General features: G+C 39.0%; 1 protein-coding gene across 1 annotated transcript in view; it reads left to right on the top strand.

Annotated features, from left to right (window-relative positions):
- The window catches only part of LOC122794347 (chitinase-like protein PB1E7.04c), a 1,804,082-nt gene that overhangs the window by 672,197 nt on the left and 1,112,529 nt on the right, over positions 1-19,356 (top strand). Inside the window, exon 2 of the mRNA XM_044062662.1 lies at positions 13,901-13,992. Coding sequence (XP_043918597.1) covers positions 13,901-13,992 — 92 coding nt within the window. The remainder of the gene's footprint in view (positions 1-13,900; positions 13,993-19,356) is intronic.

Here is a 19,356-nt window from a genome sequence, read left to right as displayed (position 1 = left end):
TTCTAGCCATTGGAGACTCCATCGTAAGACACACTGACTTCCCTCTCACCAGGCTGAGTAAGGAGAATGTCACAGTCATTTGCTTATCAGGGTATAGGATCTGCCACATTACGCATGCACTCAGGTCACTGAACCACAATTACCAATATGACTCAGTCATAGTCCATCTGGGAGTATATTTATTATTTATTTATTTAACATTTGTTTACTGGGAAAGTCCGACTTGGAACAAAGCCAGTTTTCATAAGAGGCCTGGGGTGAAAAGCTCCAGATACATGTCTTTGAATTGTGGGAGGAAACCGAAGCACCCAGAGGAAACTCACACGAATGCAGGGAGGACATGCAGACTCTACACAGAAGGCACCCCAGCCGACAAGCGAACCAGAGAACCTCTTGCTGTGAGGTGACAGCACTACCGCTGCACCACTGCTTACCTCGCTAGACTATTTGAAGAGAGACATCATGGAGCTCTCAGAGTACGTGTCTCAAGCTGGTATGAGCCTAGCATTGAGCAGCATTTTACCTTCTCCAAGGATGATGGCACACTATGAACAAAAGATGGTTGACTTTAATAATTGGCTTAGTTTCTGGTGTCATTCTAAGGGGGTGCAATATTTGTCAGCATGAAAGGAGACGGTCAATAGATCATGCTGTTTTGCCAGGGATGGTCTGCACCTCTCTCCTCTAGGCTTTTGAATATTAACTAAAACATTGTCTTCCCCCATAGTGGCTTTTTTAGGCAATGCCAAACTGAAAGTACTTCCGACATAGCAAATCAAAACCAAGAAAATCTAAAGGTGTTACTGCTCAGTGCTAGGAGTCTAAACAAAAAACTCCACTCCCTAGATGCTATCTTTACCGTAGAGAATGCTGACATTTGTGTGGTCACTGAGACATGGTTTAAAGCTGCAGAGAGCACACCAACAGTGCAAGGTTATAATGCATTCCACACATTTAGGCCAGCTACTTCACAGGTAGGGACTAAAGGTGGAGGTGTATCTGTCTGCATCAAAAATAAATATACTTCAAGGCATGTGAAACAGGGCAATGCACTTGAGCTGCTCCATATTCTTATCACCATAGGCAAAATCTAATGACACTTAATTGCAAGCTATATGTTCCTCTCTGTGACCCAGGAAACCCATACAATGTATTTAAACTTATTAGAATCACTAACCATCCAACCTAATACCATAGTCATTAGTGACGTTAATTACTGCACTATTAACTGGGAATCCTATACGATACCAAATGTACATGCACAGAGATTCCTTGATTTTGTAAACACAACTCCCTGGATGAGATATTCAGTACACCAACCAGGGGTGCAACCATACTGGATATGGTCCTCACTAATATGGGAGAGTGCTGCACTCCCCCTACTGTAATGCTGTCCCTGGTAAGGTTAGACCACAAAAAGGTCTCCTTTGAAGTACAGGCAGTCCTCAGGTTGCAGACAACTGACATAAGGACAACCCATAGATAAGAATGGGCTGTCACAATGTTGGAAATAAAATGAAAATCCTTAAAGTTACCCAAATCTTACCTTGAACATGAAGAATTATGTTGTACATGCCTTTTCTCTGTTTCTGAAGCTGCTCGTATGTCTTGTTAGAGGAATTACTTCCGCCTGCATGGAGAACAAGAGATCCGATTGGTTAAGAGATCACTATGTTGCTGATCTGATTGGTCAAGACCGCTGCCTTGTACAGTACACTATTGAAGCAGTTACTGTACTGTACAGTCAAAAGGGGAAATGACATTGAGGCTGACTAGGGTCTAGGTGACAGTAGGAGGTCTGGCAGAGGTCTGAAAGTTGAGAAAAGAGTGAAAAACATTCTTAGGTGATGCCTGTAGTACAGAAATGTGACGTGAAGTTTAAAAAGGGGTAAGTTTAACATATTTTTTTTTTATATGGAATGTTCTACTGTACTGTAATGTATGAACACAGTTACTGTACTGTTATTGCACTGTACTTACAGTATTATTATTATTACTACACTATACAGTATTATGTTTAAAACTATTTTTATTTGGAAATGTTTCTAAAGTGTTTTATGTGCAAAAAAAAAGTAAAATAAGTACTAGACTGAAGCAAACATTTGACTAAGTGACAATAAGTACCATATATACTTGTTTCGACTTACATACAAATTTGACTTAAGGACAGACTAAAAATTGGATCGCGTCCTTAACCCAGGGACTGCCGGTAAAAATAAAACCTGGACCACCAGCTAAACCTAGAATATTCAGGAACTACTCTAAGGCTAACCTCCTGCTATTAAGTGATAACCTGGCAAAGTTTCAAGCCCCCATAAACCCTGAGAACTCTGCTGCCTATGCAGAACTGTTCACAGAAACCCTGTACGAGCATGTTAATAGCTGCATAGAGGCAGCTGTACCCACCAGGAAGAAGTACAGAACTAACTTAAAAAACAAGCAACCCTGGTGGAATCATAAAATCAATAGGCTGTATAACAGGTGGAAGAAAATCATGGCAAAAATTAGGAGGTGCAGCACCCAGCAGGATAAAAGCACTCTCATCAAACTAAACAAACAACTTGGAGAACAAATAGTCTACCAAAGCCAAATTTGAGATAAGTTTGGCCTCCCAGGCCAAGGACAACCAAAACCATTCCTTAGCTATGTCCGCAACCTCAAAGGCAATACACAATTGTGTGCAGAACTCATATTAAGTGGAGCCACCTATACTGAGCCAGAAGATATAGCAAACCTCCTGGCTGATATCCCATCAACCTTCCCTCAGGAAATATCATCAAACATAACTTCCCCCTACTATCACTAGGGAACAGGTCCTTAACGTTCTCTTTAAGATGAAGAACACTCCATCAATGGGCCCAGACAATATCCCAGGATGTCTTCTAAATAGCATGAAACATGACCTATCAGGACCTCCAGAATTACTATTTAACTGTAACCTCCAAACAGGATCTGTGTCTCATGAATGGAGAAAGGCAACAGTCATCCCTCTGCACAAAGATGGGCCATCTACAGACCCTGGAAACTACAGACCCATAAGTCTCACTAGTCTTATATGTAAAGCCATGTAATGAATTATCATGGAGATGATCAGTAGAGATATAGTAAACCTCCAGACACTAGACGCAACCCAGTTTGGTTTCATCAAGGGCAGATCATGCCTACTCAACCTGGTGGACTTCTTTGAGAAGGTCACCAAAGCAATGGATGAGAGCAAAATCCTTCATGCTGCCTACCTTGACCTGGCCAAGGCATTTGACACAATACTCCACTTGAGCATTGTTGACAATCTCAAGAGGTTGGGTACAAACCCATTTGTCACCCAGTGGATAGTAAACTGGCTCACAGACATGACCCAAGGAGTTAGAATTGGGGAGTCCACCTCTACAAAGAGGCTAGTCAGAAGTGGAGTCCCTTAGGAATCAGTCCTTAGACCTTTCCTTTTTTGCATTTACTTCTCAGAAGTCAAGGTCAGTGTCAGTGGTCTTTGGCTGGCTAAATTTGCAGATGATTGCAAATTAGGAGCTGTCATTGAATCTCACACTGACACAAATGTTCTCCAGGAGGGGCTGACACAGACAAACAACTGGCGTCAGAACCATGGACTAAAACTAAATGCCAAGAAATGTATAATAGTATCCTTTGGGAAGTCATCCATTCCTGGGAAGTATCATATTGACAAAGCACCTCTTAGAGCTGACCCAGTAGTCAGGGACACACATAGATAGTAATCTAGCCTTTGACCATCACGTGTCTACAGTGGTAAGGAAATCATTCTATGTTTATTTATTTATTTTACATTTGTTTACCAGGAAAGTCCGAGTGAACAACAAGTCTATTTTCAGGGGAGGCCAGAGGAGTAAAGCTCCAAGACATGCAGTGAAAGAGAAAACGATTTAGCATCTTAACATTTTGCGTAGTGTTTCTTAAGAGAGCAATAGTAATGCTACATAGCAGACTAGAAGTCAGAGGTACTATTAGAGGGTACAATAAATGGTACAAGCAGACCTGTTTGACGAGAATATTTAATATACAGGCTTTACAAAATTGGCCAGTATATGCAAGCTTGAGCTAAGAGGTTTGAAAAGGGAGAAATATGTGGAGAGAAAGTAGAAGAGAGTAGTGGGATATACTTTTAGAAAGTTTGTAGGTAGTTTTGTGTGAGTTAGCTAGAGACAGGATAATTTAGATAGTTGGTTTTAGTCTGGGGCAGTAGTTTGCCCAGTCTGTTAGATGAACTTGGTTTATTCCAATTTAGTTATTGTAGCCAGGTTCAGTACATGGGCAGATACATGTAGCAGATAGGTGGGCTTTTAATAGTTTTTTAATTGAACTATGTTAGTGTTGGATTTAATGTCAAATGGAAGACTATTCCAGACTTTGGTGATGCTACAGGAGTAGAGGGATTCTCCAGTGTGATTTTTGCTTTTTGTTATTTCTAGAAATGCCTTATTGCTAGAGTAAAGGGTCTTCTTATTAGAGTAGTGAGATAGTAAATTCTTTAGGGCTGGATTTTTTTCAGGCTGGTTTATTTTTTGCTTGGCCATTTTGAGCTGATTGAATTTTAGCAATGAGGGGAATTCAAGCCATGAAAGTTTTCTGAGTGAGCGGCAGTGGTGGAATCTGTATTTAGCGCCTGTCGCAAATGTTTCTATTTTATTATAACAGGTTTCTAGTTTTATTATATCTGACTTTCTTAGATTGGTAAGGATAGGGAATGCATAATGTAAGGTTGAGGTAAGGTGGGTTCTAGCAATAGTAGCTCTGGTGTCAGCTTTGAGATAATGTTTACTCCTGTAGAGGCACCCTAGCTTTTTCTGAACATTTTTTTAAGGACTGTGACCTCTAAAACCTTAGTACTAGAAACTGGGGATATGATGGTATTAACTGAGGTAATTTTGAATGCAGGGGGGTGTTAGGGGCTCTGGTAGGGTGACATAGGATTAGTTTAGTTTTTGGGGTTCAATATTAGTTGAGCATTGGTTAGCCAAGCTTCTATAGCTGCAAATGACTGTTGTGTTATGTGTTCTAGTTGCTGGAGGGTAGGAGCAGCACATATAAGGGTTGAGTCTTCTGCATACTGTATGAGTGTGGTGTTACTTGTAGCTGTATGGAGTTTGTGAAGATTGTGAAGAGGAGTGGGCCAAGGATAGATCCTTGTGGGACTCCCAAGGAGAAACGGGCAGAAGAGGGAGAGGTTTCGTTGCCATAATACTGCTTGTTGACAGCCTTCCAGATAGTCATGAAACCAGGCTATTGCTGTCTGGCTGAGGTTTAGATCAGCTAGGACATTTAAGAGTTTGGTATGAGATACAGTGTCAAATGCTTTTGACAGATCACGGAAAGTTGAGACTAGATTGCCTTCACTTTGGAGTTGGATAACGGTATTCGTAAAACGCATTAGTGCTGTGGTAGTGCTATGATTAGGTCAGAATCTGTGTTGTGTGGGAGTTAGTAGATTGTTAGTTAATAGAGTTGAGCAGTTGTGTATGAATGCATTTTTCCAAGATTTTAGGAAGGGGAGACAGAATGGCTATGGGACGGTAGTTAGATAAATCTGTTGAATTACTGCCTTTGTGAAGTGGAATTATGTAGGCAATTTTCCACAGTTTAGGTATTTTATTTTCTGCGATCGAGCAGTTTATTAGGATGGCAATGGGGACTGAGATGGCATCAGCTGCTAGTTTCAGGTATTCTGCTGGTAGCTTCAGGTATTCCGCTGGTAGCTTATCTGCAGGTAATGTAGTTGGTTTGAGTTTTTTTAGATTTTTTTTACAGTAGCGGTAGGGACTGGTTGAAAATGAAAGCTACTGAAACTGTGAATTGGTGGGGATACAGTGGATGTGGGAGAGAAGTTAGTATTTATAAGGTTTAAAATGGATTCAGTAAAGTATTTGTTGAACTGGGTTGGAATATCATATTTGGTATTGGATAACTTTGGGGATGGAGTGGTGGTTTGCCCTGGATGAATTATTTTATTTATGGTGGGCCAAAACTTTTGGGGATTTTTTAAATGTTTTTTTCGGATGTTGTTATAGTAGTCTTTTTTTGTCTTGCCTGATTTTTTTTGGTCTGAATTTCTACGCTCTAGGTACTTTTGATGGTTTACAGTGGTTTTCTTCTTGGACCATTTCTCCCATGCTTTATCTCTTTCTTTTAGTAGAGATCTGTTGGACTTAGTAAGCTAGGGAGTATAGATGGGTTTGAGCCGTAATGTTCTGGGGGGGCTAGTTTATTTAAGATGCTATTAAAAATGGTGTTAAAGTGTTGTACAGCTTCATCTAGAGGGAGATAGCTAACTGGGTTCCATTTGCAATTTCTAAGTAAAGTAGTAAATTCTTGAACATTAGTTTTTGGTATTACGGAACAGATGGTATTTTGGGATTTTGGAAGGGTTTATTAGTTGTCTGAGAAGAAAAATAGGGAGGTGATCACTGCGACTGTCAGGTAGACAGCCTGAGATTAGTGCAGTATTGGGATGGCTAGTTAAGATCCAGTCTAGTACTGACTCTCTGTTTTTTTATCATTTCTAGTAGGGGTTTTGATTGATTGTCAGTAGCCATGGAGGTTAATATGGCTTGAAGAGGTAGATGCATTACAGGCATTCCAATCTCTGTTAAAGTCCCCTGCTATGATAGTTTCTTGAGGGCGGGTGATGGATGCCCACTGTAATATATGTTCCATTATAGGGATGTTCCGGCCAGGTGGGATGTAAATGCCTATAATATTTAGATGTTTATTTTGGGTTAAGATAGAGTTTGGTTAGTACTAGTTCTGCATTTTAGAAATTGGGGGTGTCTGTGTTCAGGAGGTCTAGAGAAAGGCCATCTTTTCTATGTATATTGTAACCAGGGGGTGCTATTTCTTTGTCAGTGATATCTGATTTTAGCCAGGTTTCTGTTAACAGGACAATGTCAGGATGGTAGAGCGTTAGGGAAGCATAAAGTTCATGTATTTTATTAAGCATACTTCTAAGGTTGATGTTTAGTATTAGGAGGTCTGAATTTTTTCTGTTGAGGTAGGGTGGGGGGGTGGAGTTGATAGAGTTGGTTGAAGGAATTTTGGGTCTAGGGTTGGGATGAATATCTTCACTATGTAGTAGTTTTGTTGTTATTAGATGCAGCATTTTTATAAGTTTATGTATGGTTTTATCATATTGTAAAGATATCCAGGGTGCTGAGTGGAGAGCTAAGACTGAATTTTGCTAGTGAGATTGGGGTAGTGTTGTAAATAGAGTGGGCTATTGAAATGGAGGGATGTAGTTTGTGCTGCGGTTGTGTCAGTCTGGGGGTACTTATGTGGAGATTGGTACTAGTGATACTGTGAGGGGATGTAAGATGTGTAAGTAAAGTTAAACATAGTATTGAAGCAAGGTGTATAATTAGCATGTTTGTATAGTGTGGTGGTGTGAGTTGTAGAGATATAAAGTGGTTGTGTGTGATGCAGTACCTGCTAGGTGTGGATTAGATTAGGGGTATTAGGATTGATTAAGTGGAGTAGGGTGTGGCCGGTTTAAAATAAATGTAGGCGTAGTAGGGGCAGGTGAGAATTGAGGGCAGGGGAGTGGAGTGAGCTTGAAGCGGGTTAAGCCCGCTATCTAACTTAGCAAGAACAAATAAAACAACTTCCAGTGGACAGAATCAGCTAAGTAAGAGGGAAAATACATAATCTAAGGACTATGCCATATGTAAGTATTTTCAAGGAGAAAATTGGAAGGAGAAGCCCAATTAGAAGAGTGTAGACATAGGAAAGAGCTATTGTAGGGAAAGGCTAAAGCTGGGGAGCAGTATGTACGGTTTGCTAGAGGCGTTCATTTCTTCAGTGAAAGCCAGAGCTATGAATAATAGCTATGATAATGGTTTAAGGTAGGGAAGGGAGGATAAACACTATCACAAAGAGGGGTGGTCAGAGGTCCCAGGCAGTATGCTCACTACAAATTAGCACAGGTGCATAAAACATTTTACAGGTACATACATTGGCTAGTTGCAGCTTCTGAGAGGGGAGGTATCCCATGCTGAGAGTGAAGAGTCTGGGCTTGAGTGCAACACAGCTGTACCTCAGGTAGCCTGGTGTTGCGCAACGTATAAACAAAGGTGTGGCATGTAAGTCCAAGGAAGTGATTGTTCCACTGTATTCGGCATTCATCAGATCTGTCATTGAGTACAGTGCACCCTTTGGTATGTACCTAAACAGGCATATCCAACAACTGGAATGTCCACAGATGTTTCTCACTAAAGGAATACACGGTGTAAATAAAATGTCCTATGCAGACTGCCTCAAGGGGCCCTATCCTTGTATTCTGTCTCCTGCAGGCTTTTGAGGTGAGATCTATGCCTGGCATACAGAGCGTTGTCAGACCCCACTCTGATAGACCTCCTGGATATCCACAAAACAAACAGCACCAGAATTACCTGCTTTAAAGACTTAAACCTTGCCAGTGATGTCAATAGGACCTGCTGGAGAGATACGTATGTATCCCAGAAACTACCCCGTCTATGGAACAGGCTGCCCATCCACATGAAGCAGAGTTCCTCCCTAGCCCAAATCAAGTGGAAATTGGATAATTGAATGGGAACCCGGAAATTCATCCATGGTTTGGCACCTATGCCTCTAATGGACACAGGTAACCTGTAAATGTTTCATCTCCCAGGCCCGTACTTACACTTGTCAAGGGTATCAGAACTTGTCAAAGATTTGAGATGCATGGCTATGCTTTAAAAGGCCCCTATGGTTATTTGCCTAGTAAACACCTATGAGCCTATGTATGCAGTCCTATGATTGCAGATCTATACATGAAATCAATTTTGAGGATGCCCATACCTCCTTCAGAATGGGGAATATATACTCTTGGTATACACTGACTTTTATAAATCATGTGTTAAACATGAAGTATTTCTTTTTGTTTTCCTGCCCAACTGATCCAATACCTTTTGGGGCCAGTCAGTCACCCCAAAACTGTAAGTTAAAACAGGAAAAGCAAATTGGTTTATAACTTAGACTATGTTCCTAGATGTCAGGGCTGTTTTCAGTATTAATTTCAATTTTCTAAAATATCCCTTTTTAAGTTTTGTTTGCATTTGTTCAAGTTTTATTGTCGATCCTTTGTCAATTCCCAATTATTTATACATTCCCTCCTTTTCAAGTTCCTTTAGATCGCATTCCTGTCCCAGACTTATATTTTCTTTGTGCTGCAGTTTCATAGATTCACAGATTATTGCTAGGCTAACAAGTCCTGGGGCCTTTCTAAGCCTAGTCAAGTTTCCCCGAAAGAATAATGATGCCCTGTATCCAAACAGGACATTGTGGGCCAGGCATTTATAAGCTACAGGTGTCCATAAGGGACATGGATGCCAGAGCCGGTGTAAATTTCCTGTTCTCCATCCACTGGTCTAGGATGTGCTTAAACTGGTTAATAGACAAACTCGGCTTCACATGGATGGAAAGCCTGTTCCATAGGAGCAGCAGTCTCTGGGACACATATCTGTCTGTCCAGGATGTTTTGTTTATGTCACAGACAAAATTCAGTTCCCTAGACCTTGTATTTCTGGTACTTTTAAACTTATGAATATACAGGAGATTCTTAAGTGTGGGGTTTGCAGATGACTTGTATGCCAGGCATAGATCACCCCTCAGCAAGTTATAGGAGACTGGGTACAATAACACAGTTCTTAGCATTAAGTTTAAGACCATGGTTTTGGCATAATTTGTGGATTAGCGATAGACCTTCTTGAAGAATGCTAGTGTCAGCAGAGTCGATGATAACCCCCAGCTTACAATCATCTGCAAACGTACTCAGCCATAAACCTTCAGCATTTACTTCCATTTCAGAAAAATAGATGCAACAGAGAAGCAGGCCTAGTACTGAGCCATGAGGGACTCCAGTAGTGACTGGCCTCTTGGTGGAGTTGACCACACCTATTTTGACCTCCTGGGTCCTATCAGTGAGCCAGTTGGCTATCCAACAGGTGATAAAAGAGTTTATATCTAAGTTAGCAAGCTTGTCTATAATGCCTCAGTGGGGTATTGTATCAGAAGCCTTGGTCAGGTCGAGGTAAGCTGAGTGCACAGTCTTACCTTCATCCAGTGCTTTGGCGACCCTCTCAAAAAAACTCTACCAGATTTAATAGGCTTGACCTTTTAACAAACCAAACTCTGGTGGGTCCAGCATTTGCAGGTTACCTCATTTATCATGTCTGTGGTGATTCTTTCCATGGCCTTACATGTGAGGCTGGTAAGTCTTATGGGCCTTAGATACCTGGATCAGTGTTTGGACTTCCTTTGGGCAGGGGAATTACTGTAGGTAACCTTCACTCCTTGGGCACAAAACCTGATTGAAGGCTCCAGCTGAAAAGTGATTCATGTAGAACAGAGAGTTCTTGTTTCATGCTAATTATCAAACATCCTGGGATGTTATTGGGGCTCACTGATGCAGTGGTTTTGGTCTTGGAAAGTGCATTGATGGCCTGTTCCCTATAATGGTGGTGGTGGGGGATTGTGGTATACAGTATTTCCTTTGAACTGCCAGGGTGGGAGTGGGGTAAGAAATTTGAGCTGAACCTGTTAGCTAAAAGGTTGGCAATGGCCTCTGGTTCAGTGTAGGTGATGGCATTTACAGTAAGTTCTGTGCATTGTCGTATTGTTCCCCTGAGGTTATGGACATAGCCGTAGAATGATTTGTGGTTGTCCTTTGTCTGAGAAGCTATTTTTTCTTCAAATTTAGCCTATGAAGTATTAACTAACTTTCTTCGTTGCCTGTTTAGATTTTCTCAGCGGGTTACACTGTCCAGGGAGAGGAAGGCTCTCACAGAGTGGAGTTTCTTGTTAAGACTTCTAGCATTGAGCAGTACCACCTTCAGATATGCCTTCATAGTTTCAGTTAAGTCATTAGGTTTATCAGTTTGGCATTGTTTAAAAAAGCACTATGATGGTGGAAAAGGTCTTTACCAATATCTGAAAGCCTAGAGGGGATAAGTGCAGACCATCCCTTGCAAAGCAGCATGGTCTATCAACCATGTTCTCCTCGGCCTTCAAATATTTTACCCCCTTGGATTGACACCAGAAGCTAACCCATTGCTAAAATTGATCATTTTCTGTTGGCAACGTGGCATCATCCTTGGAGAAGCTAGTATGCTGCTCGGTGCTAGGCTCATACCTGCCTAAGAAACACAATCAGCGAGCTTGATCATGTTTCACTTCACATAGTAAAGGAAGGTTAAGTCTCAGGTCAGTAACACCCACATGGACTGTGACAGTGTCATACTGGTACCTGTGGTTCAATGATCTCAGTGCCTGTGTGACTTGACAAATGCTAGCCCTGGAAAGGCAGCTACTGTGACTCTCTCCATACTCAGTTTGGTGAGGGGGACATCGGTTTGCCTCACTAAAGAATCACCAATGACCTGCTTTAAAGATTCCTTTTGCACATTTATCAAGACTGAATGACATACTCATATCATCTGAAAAAGTTTTCACCACTTGCACTTGGGTTGTCAGTTGCTCATCTGGTGAGCTGTACAGTTTTAAATCATCCAGAAAAAGAAGATGAGAAGTCTTTACACTGTTGTTTTCTGGGAACCAAATTGTAACCATGACCTAATCTGTTAAGTAGACAGCTTAATGTGTTAAGGGCAATACAAATGAGCAGCAGTGACAGAGAGTCACCCTGGAATATTCCCCTTTGAATTTATATTCCTGGGATAATAATTTGTCCTTTATTATGGCTTAGCTGCAGAGTGGTTTGCCATGGTTTCATAGTTGCTGTAATGTAATCTGTCAAAGGAGCGTGCACACATTTCCACGGTCACTGTAATGTAATTGATCAGGGAAGGGTGTATTTTATACATCCATAAGCACTCCTTTATACATGAATCTGGGATGCTGTCAAATGCTTTTTTTGCAGTCTACCAATGCCATGCTTAGATTCTTCCCCTTTTAAAATTCTCCATTATGACTTTGTTTGACAACAAATGATCCTTTGTTCCATATGACTTTCTTTTATTACCCTTTTGCTCGGTTGAAATGATTGAGTTTTCTTCTAAACGACTATAAACTCTATCAGCATTAATTCTAGTGTATAGTTTATACATCGTCAGAAGGCAAGTTGTTGACCTGCAGCTTTTAGGATAGCATGTAGGTTCACTCTTAAGGACGAGTATTGTTTTTCCTGTTGTTAACCAGTTTGGTATCTGTTTGAGATGCGCATATAAATAGTTCTTACTCAGAGTTAAATCTTCATGTAAAGATGTTATTACTTTTAGCCAGAAGTTAGGTACTGCATCTAGACCATGGGTTTTCCAATTAGGAGCTTTTCTTAATTTATTTTCAGTTTCTCAGGCCAGTACTTTATCCCATTTCATATCCTGTATATCTAAACTTCTTAAAGTTTCTTTTACTTCTTCTATCAGTTCAGCATCTTTGTTTTGTTCCACGGGGTCTTCATAGATATTTCTCCAAAATATGTCTATTTCTTCTTTTATTGGTGGTATTTCTATTCCTTTTTCCTTGTTTTCTAGTTCTCTTTAAAATGTTTTTGAGTCATCAATGAATTGCTTATTTTTCCTTTTTATTTATCTGCATATCTGCTAAGGTTTTCTGCCAGTGCTTATAACTATAGTTTATTATTTGCAATAGTGTATGATAGATCCTGGTCTGTTCTGATAATGTGTGTTACTTTTAGCACATCTTTCTATGTCTTTTTGTTGATCTATTTCCTCTTCTGTAGTATTCTAACAGTGAAACTTCTTATTTTAATTGCTTTATAGTTTTCTCTATTCGATACTTCCATGATGGCATTTGATTTCTTCCCTTCCTTTCCCTTATTGCCCTGTGTTTTGTGGTAAGCTCTTCATCTGTTATTAATAGCTGCACAATAATATATCTTATTTACTTCTGTTATATCACATTTTTGGTGGTGCAGCGGTGGCATTGTCACCTCACAGCAAGAGGTTCTCTTGTTCAATTCTCGGCTGGAGCGCCTTCTGTGTAGTCTTCATGTCCTCCCCACAGTTGAGTAGTGCTCGAAAGACATGCGTGAATGGGCGTGCCTTCGTTGAAGGTTGGGCGTCGGGCTGGCCCCTCGGCACCATAAAAATTGACTGCCAATCATTAGCGGACCGGAGTTCCGCTGTGGAGACCCCTAACCGGGAAAAGCCAAAAGAAGAAGAAGAAGTTTTGATTACTGTGTTCATTTGTTTTATTAACTTTCTGACATTTTGTGTCTTATTGACTTTCTGTAACTAGTTCTTTCATTGATCTTAATATGTCTATTCATCTGTATTAAATCAAGTAACTCTTCCCTTAGATCATTCTTTTCTAAATTAAGGGCACATTCTTTGTTCTCTGTTTCCTGCAGGCATTCTACAGGAAGTTCCTGGACATTTTCCTGTGACATATTCTCTTCAGTTTCATCCTGTGTCATCTGCTGTTCTTTCATATGGAAACTCACTGGCCTATGAATCCACATTGTCTGCATCAGAGTTGTCATGGTTTCCTGACCCTTCCCTTGCTGTGCAACTCTAACTAAACTTTTGTACTGACTTCCTGCTGAAGTCTCAAAAGTATCTTTATATGGCAACGAATACTTTATACTAGTAAGAGAACTGTAATTATTAAGAAGGCTGCAGCTTTTCCTCTGTAAGATGTAGGAGTGAACACTAAGTTGTAGATTGCTGCTGTTGTTCAGCTCATATAAATAGCAGGCTGGTTAATCTTATATGTTAAATATAAATACAAATGGAAAATGTGTCTAAATGTAGGTAAAAAGGTGTATAAAGTAAGTTTTGTGGTCATTGTCAGAATATACAAATTTAAACTCTTTACAGAATATATGTGGTGATGAAATGGCTTATAAATTGTTTTTACCTCACCCAGTAATATATTATTATTTTTCTTACCATTGTAGCTGAACCAATCACGAGACGTGTGAAAGAGCTGCAGCTTCAGCGAGATGACTTTGAAATCTTGAAAGTCATTGGCCGAGGTGCTTTTAGTGAGGTAAGTCAGCTCGGTTTCCATATGAAGAATGTTTAGAGAGGCATTGTTAAGCCTGTACTTTCTTTACAGAATTTTGAAACTTCATTCTATTATTTAACAGAGGCTTAGGCTGATGCAACTATGTTTTAGGAGTAATGGCTCAGGTTTCTGAAATGGTACTATGTCAAGATAATGCTGCCAGTAGAGTATAGTTCTAAGGTGTATACTGGGTTAATGACTGCAGAAACCTTTTTAAACCTAGTCATGCATCCTAAGAGAATCTGACAAGTTTAGTAACCCCACCATTACTTTAAGGAGTATATGTAGGCAGGGGCTTGCAGTGAAGCATTTACAGAATGCCTCTGTCCAGGCAGCTTAGTTAAAAATTGCATCCTTTTTGAGCATACTGTATAAATGTCTCTTTGTAGCTGACTGATTTATAGACATTACTTCCTTGGAGTGAAAGTATCTCCATGCAGTGCTTCTGGTAGCTTTTATCTTGACATCGAGCCAGCAAAATTACTGATCCATTTACAGAGGCATTGTACTCTGAATTTATACATGTTTCATGCTTAAACTTGTCATGATGATGGAATTACTGTGGATTTCTTGAGGTTATTGCTGTGTACTGGCCCACCACTATGCTTATTTCGGACTGCTTGGTAGATTACAGTGTTCCGGGTCTAACCGTCACTCACTGTTGTGTCTAAGCACTTCACTAGTCCTGCTTTCACTGCCACTGTTTTGTAGTTGTCGCAAAAATCACTTTGTGCTCACTATATCAGCCCAGAATGCAAGTTTTGATGATATGTACATTGTTAAATGTTGTGTGTGTAATTGTATGTAATGGAACCTAGTATTCAGGTCCCTTTAAATTCAGTTTTAGTGGTTTCTGTAATGCCCATAAACATGCAACGTTTATTTACAGATTTACTTAGAACTAACTAAAGTCTGATATCATTTGGTGTCAAAGTATTGTCTTTTTCTTCTACGTACATCACTGTAACTTCTGGATAAACTCTGTGAGCCATCGCAGTAAAATTGTAAAGAAACCGGCTGCTCTGGTAGCAGTCATAACATGACTTAACTACAGCCCAGGTGATTAGTGGCTCAGGGGACATTTGGGGTGTCAGGGAGGAATAGTCATTACCATCCGGGGAGGAGGTGGTGCTTATGTGGGCATTCCCTGCCACTATCTCTGGTGAAGACTGGGGATCTCAAGCACGTGGAGAATGGTCCAAAGAGGGGCAGTGTGATGGACCTGGTTGAGCTGCTGCAGAGGTGAAGCATTTTATCTCACATTCCCATTCTGTGCCAACCCCCTCAGACACAACCACAGATACCACAAAGGGAGGGGGAAAGCAATGGGGTAGATCATTTTGTAAAAATACCTCCTGGTAGATGGAAGGAAGGTAAGATCTCCCCCCAGTATGCTGTTAGAATCTGTACCAGCCCCAGCCAGATAAGTCTGGGGGTGTTAGCAATGACTCGCAGACCCAGTGATGGACATGAGCATTTAGGTAGAGTGCCATAAAATGATGATGATGATGATGATGATACAAAGAGGATCAAAAAGTGCTCAAAAATTGTAAAGAAATAAGCATATAATACAAGTAACCTGGATCAGTCTCACAGCTTTTCTTACCTTATGGATTGTGCAGGAAGCTATTTTAGGACTACTGAGCACTGAGGGGAAAAATAGGTAGTCAATTATAATAAGAAAGCATACCCATACTAAAAATATCTTCATTTCTGGACTGTGCTGAAAGGAATATGAGAAGAACAACACCATTAAGTATTATATATTTGGAGGTGGAGATAAAAAAAATAGATGCTTTTTGTTGAAAAAGCAGCTTGCACATGTGCAATTCAGAATGAAGAACTAAGAATTCTAGAAGAATAACAAAGATGTGACTGGCATGTGTAAGTCCTTAGCTTTAAAAAGAAAAAAAAGACATTGAGGGCTGCATATTTGAACATACAAACATGGAATTATTTTGAAAGGAGAACCATGGCCCATTTGGTAGAAATGAGTGTTGAAAGAAGGCAATATCCCTCCCTATTCCTCCAGCTGTTTCAGGTATCTTTGAAGTTGTTGTCATGCACTCTAACTTGGAATGCACTATTGGGCCACACAACCTACTCCATGACATAATAGTTTCATAAATTATTCTTGAGTCATCCTCATGTTTTGGTATATCTGATTCCATTTTCCTATCACTTCAGTTCACTGTACTTCCAACTTACCACTAGCCAATGCAGTTTATTATTGTTATTAATCATTCTTCATTAACCAACTAGGGTAGTAGATTGATCCAGAAGGACCCATTTCAGCTATTCTTTTCCTTTTAGAGTGAAAGTTCCCTGGATTTCTTCTCTAGGTTTTCTCTTTTCAGTAATACATAGTAATAATAACTCTCACCTTATATAGTAATCTGTCTTTTGTAAGCTATATTATTTTGTCTTCATCACAGTGCTACTACCATCATCATCTATTGCTACCTCTGCTGTAGTATCTAACTATACCTAACCCATCCACTTCATCCACTTCATCTTACCCTTTCAAAGTTTTACCTGTCTATGCACTTAATCATTGTTCTGTATTATAATACTGTATTTATTCCTTCTATGAGTTAAACGAAGTATTATGTTATCTCACTTTACTGTATTATATTGCATTTTACTGCATTTATTATTATTTTTTTTACATTCCGTTTACTGTTGAGCTTTTTATCCCATGGACTCCTCTGAAAATAGGCCTCTAGTTCAGTCCCACTTTCCTGATTAACAACTGTTATAAATAAAGTCTTTCGGATTTTCCTGGTTAGGGGTCACCACAGTGGAACTCCGGTCTGCTAATGATTGGCAGTGGATTTTTCTGGTGCCGAGTTGCCAGCCCGATGCCCAATCTTCAAGGAAGGCACTCCCATTCATGCACGCACCTACCTGCATGTCTTTAGATGTCACTCGACTGCAGGGAGGACATACAGACTCCACACAGAAGGCGCTCCAGTTGAGAATCGAATGGGAGAACCTCTTGCTGTGAGGCGACAATGCTAACTGCTGCACCAACATGGCCTGACATTAACAAATATTATAAATAAATAAAAAAAATAAAATAAAATGGAGTTCTTAACTCTGTGATTTTGAATTTATTTTTCATTTTCAGCATTTAGTCTTGGATTTTTAATTAAAAATTTCTGATTGACTTCCTTGGCTAAAGGCTGCCTGCAACATCTTGCTGTACTGCTTTATTTTCATGTACTTTGTAGGGATTTGAAAATGCTTTCACTCCTGACTGTATTTCCATATTATGGTCTGCTAGTCTGGTCATTCCAAGCCAGTTTGAAAAGTATTCCTTATGTCTGGCTTGAAATTTTAGCACCATTTTTTCTGAGTTTTACCTAAGGAATTGCCTATCAGAAGAGTAGGAATGAGTTCCTTTTGTGAATGCCTTTTTTTTACCATTGTACAACATTGTATTATTAAAGATTAACTCATTTTTCATTCTGTTAGCACACTGATGTGATAGATTTGATCTGGTTTGCTTTTGCCACTTTGCTTGACCTTATAATTTACTCAACTCTTCTACAGTGTCAATGGCACACAAGGAAGGACAGTCAGCTTTTGTGCAGACAGTTGCAAATCTTTTCTCACATCAGAAAGATTGATTGCTGATTTTCAAAATCAATACATATATCAAACCCATACAAAATCTCATTTCATAAACCATATACAAATAATGAAAAATACATAATAATAAAATATAAAAATTATAAATATTTCCCTCACCCCCCTTTATCCAACATCTATTTTTTTTATTCTATTCACAACATTTTAACCATCCCATATTTAATTATACAACTCCTTACACCTCATGTTAAAAGTAATCCAAATAGTGCTTCTTATAAATCGACCAACTCTTCTACTTTTTTCTTCTTCTATACATCTTCATAATAACCATATTCTACGTCATCCATACTTATATCCTCACATATATTTTTTGTGAGCTCCTTTCTACACAAGTCTCAGATTTCTTTTACCTTACAATTATTTGTATAAAATATTCTGTTGTTTCCTCATTGCATTTACTATACATCATGTCTTTAAATTGCTTATACTTCATATTTGCTTTAACTGGAATTTTTTCTAACATTAATCTCCATAAAAATCTTTAATTTCTAAATCTTCATTAAATCTTTCTAATTTTATTTAATATCTTTTCCAATTTCCTCTCTTTTATTCTTCCAAGGATTTACATAATAAAACTTTTCCATTATATTCTCATAACACACTTTCCTTGTTTTAACATGTGCTCCCCAATTTAAATTCCATCTATTTATGGAGACTACCCCAAATCATATATATATATATATATATATATATATATATATATATATATATATATATATATATACACACATACATACACACACAGATAGATATATGGATAGATATTGTAAGAATTGATAAGACTGTAGTAAAGTGGAATTAACTGGAAACAACTGAAATGAAACTTTAAATGAATGTCTTTATCTGTTAATTACCCAAACTTGTGCTTATCAGGTGCCAGTCTCTCCTTTATGGACCAAGTCATTTTGTGCTTTTCAGAATGAATTCTGTATACACTCTAGTTCAGTTATGAATGTTTTATCAGATGTTAACAATATCCAAATGCTGTCTTCATTAACAGTTCTGATAAATAATAACAGTCTGTAGAAATTCTGGAATGCTGGGTAATGGTAACAGTGCTGATAAATACCCAACGCTTCTGCATGTATATTGTGATTCTCCTTAATAATATAATGCTAGATATTTGACTTGAGTTCAGTACTCAAGCTTGAGTGTCTGCTCTGCAAAGACCTTCTGCATATCAGTCCTAAAGCTAACTCAACTGATTCAACTGACCATGTCTGAAGTATATCCTAGATTCAACTGACCATGTCTGAAGTATATCCTAATAATATCAAAACCCTGTAAAGTTTTACTTGCCTCTTAAGATTTGGTTTTCAAGCCTTGTCTTGCATGTGTCTCACAGTGCCTAACTGTCTAATCTTTCTCTAGCATTCCATTGCAAGTACAAATATCTTTCCATTTAGAAAACATTCCCTATTTAAATAACATAATTTCCAAAAGTGCACATATTCTAACAATTGTATTAAAGACTTAATATTTTTCTAATTTTTCATTTGCATATACAAATTACTGCTCAGAAACTCATAACTTCAACAAAATTCTAGTATTTAAACAACAATGTAATTTAATTTATTGGCAGCAATTCTTAAATGGTACTGATATATACACTGTTCAAAATTTAAGGTCCAAATACAGTCAAGATTCAGAGAATTGGTTAATTTTACAAATATTTAGAGACTTTGTGAACTT

The sequence above is a fragment of the Protopterus annectens genome, chromosome 1.part0, assembly GCF_019279795.1.
Source record: "Protopterus annectens isolate FY-2018-M chromosome 1.part0, PAN1.0, whole genome shotgun sequence".
In the NCBI taxonomy this organism is placed as follows: Eukaryota; Metazoa; Chordata; order Ceratodontiformes; family Protopteridae; genus Protopterus; species Protopterus annectens.
The sequence above is the reverse complement of the archived record's forward strand: the minus strand, read 5'-3'. Positions and strand labels throughout refer to the sequence as shown.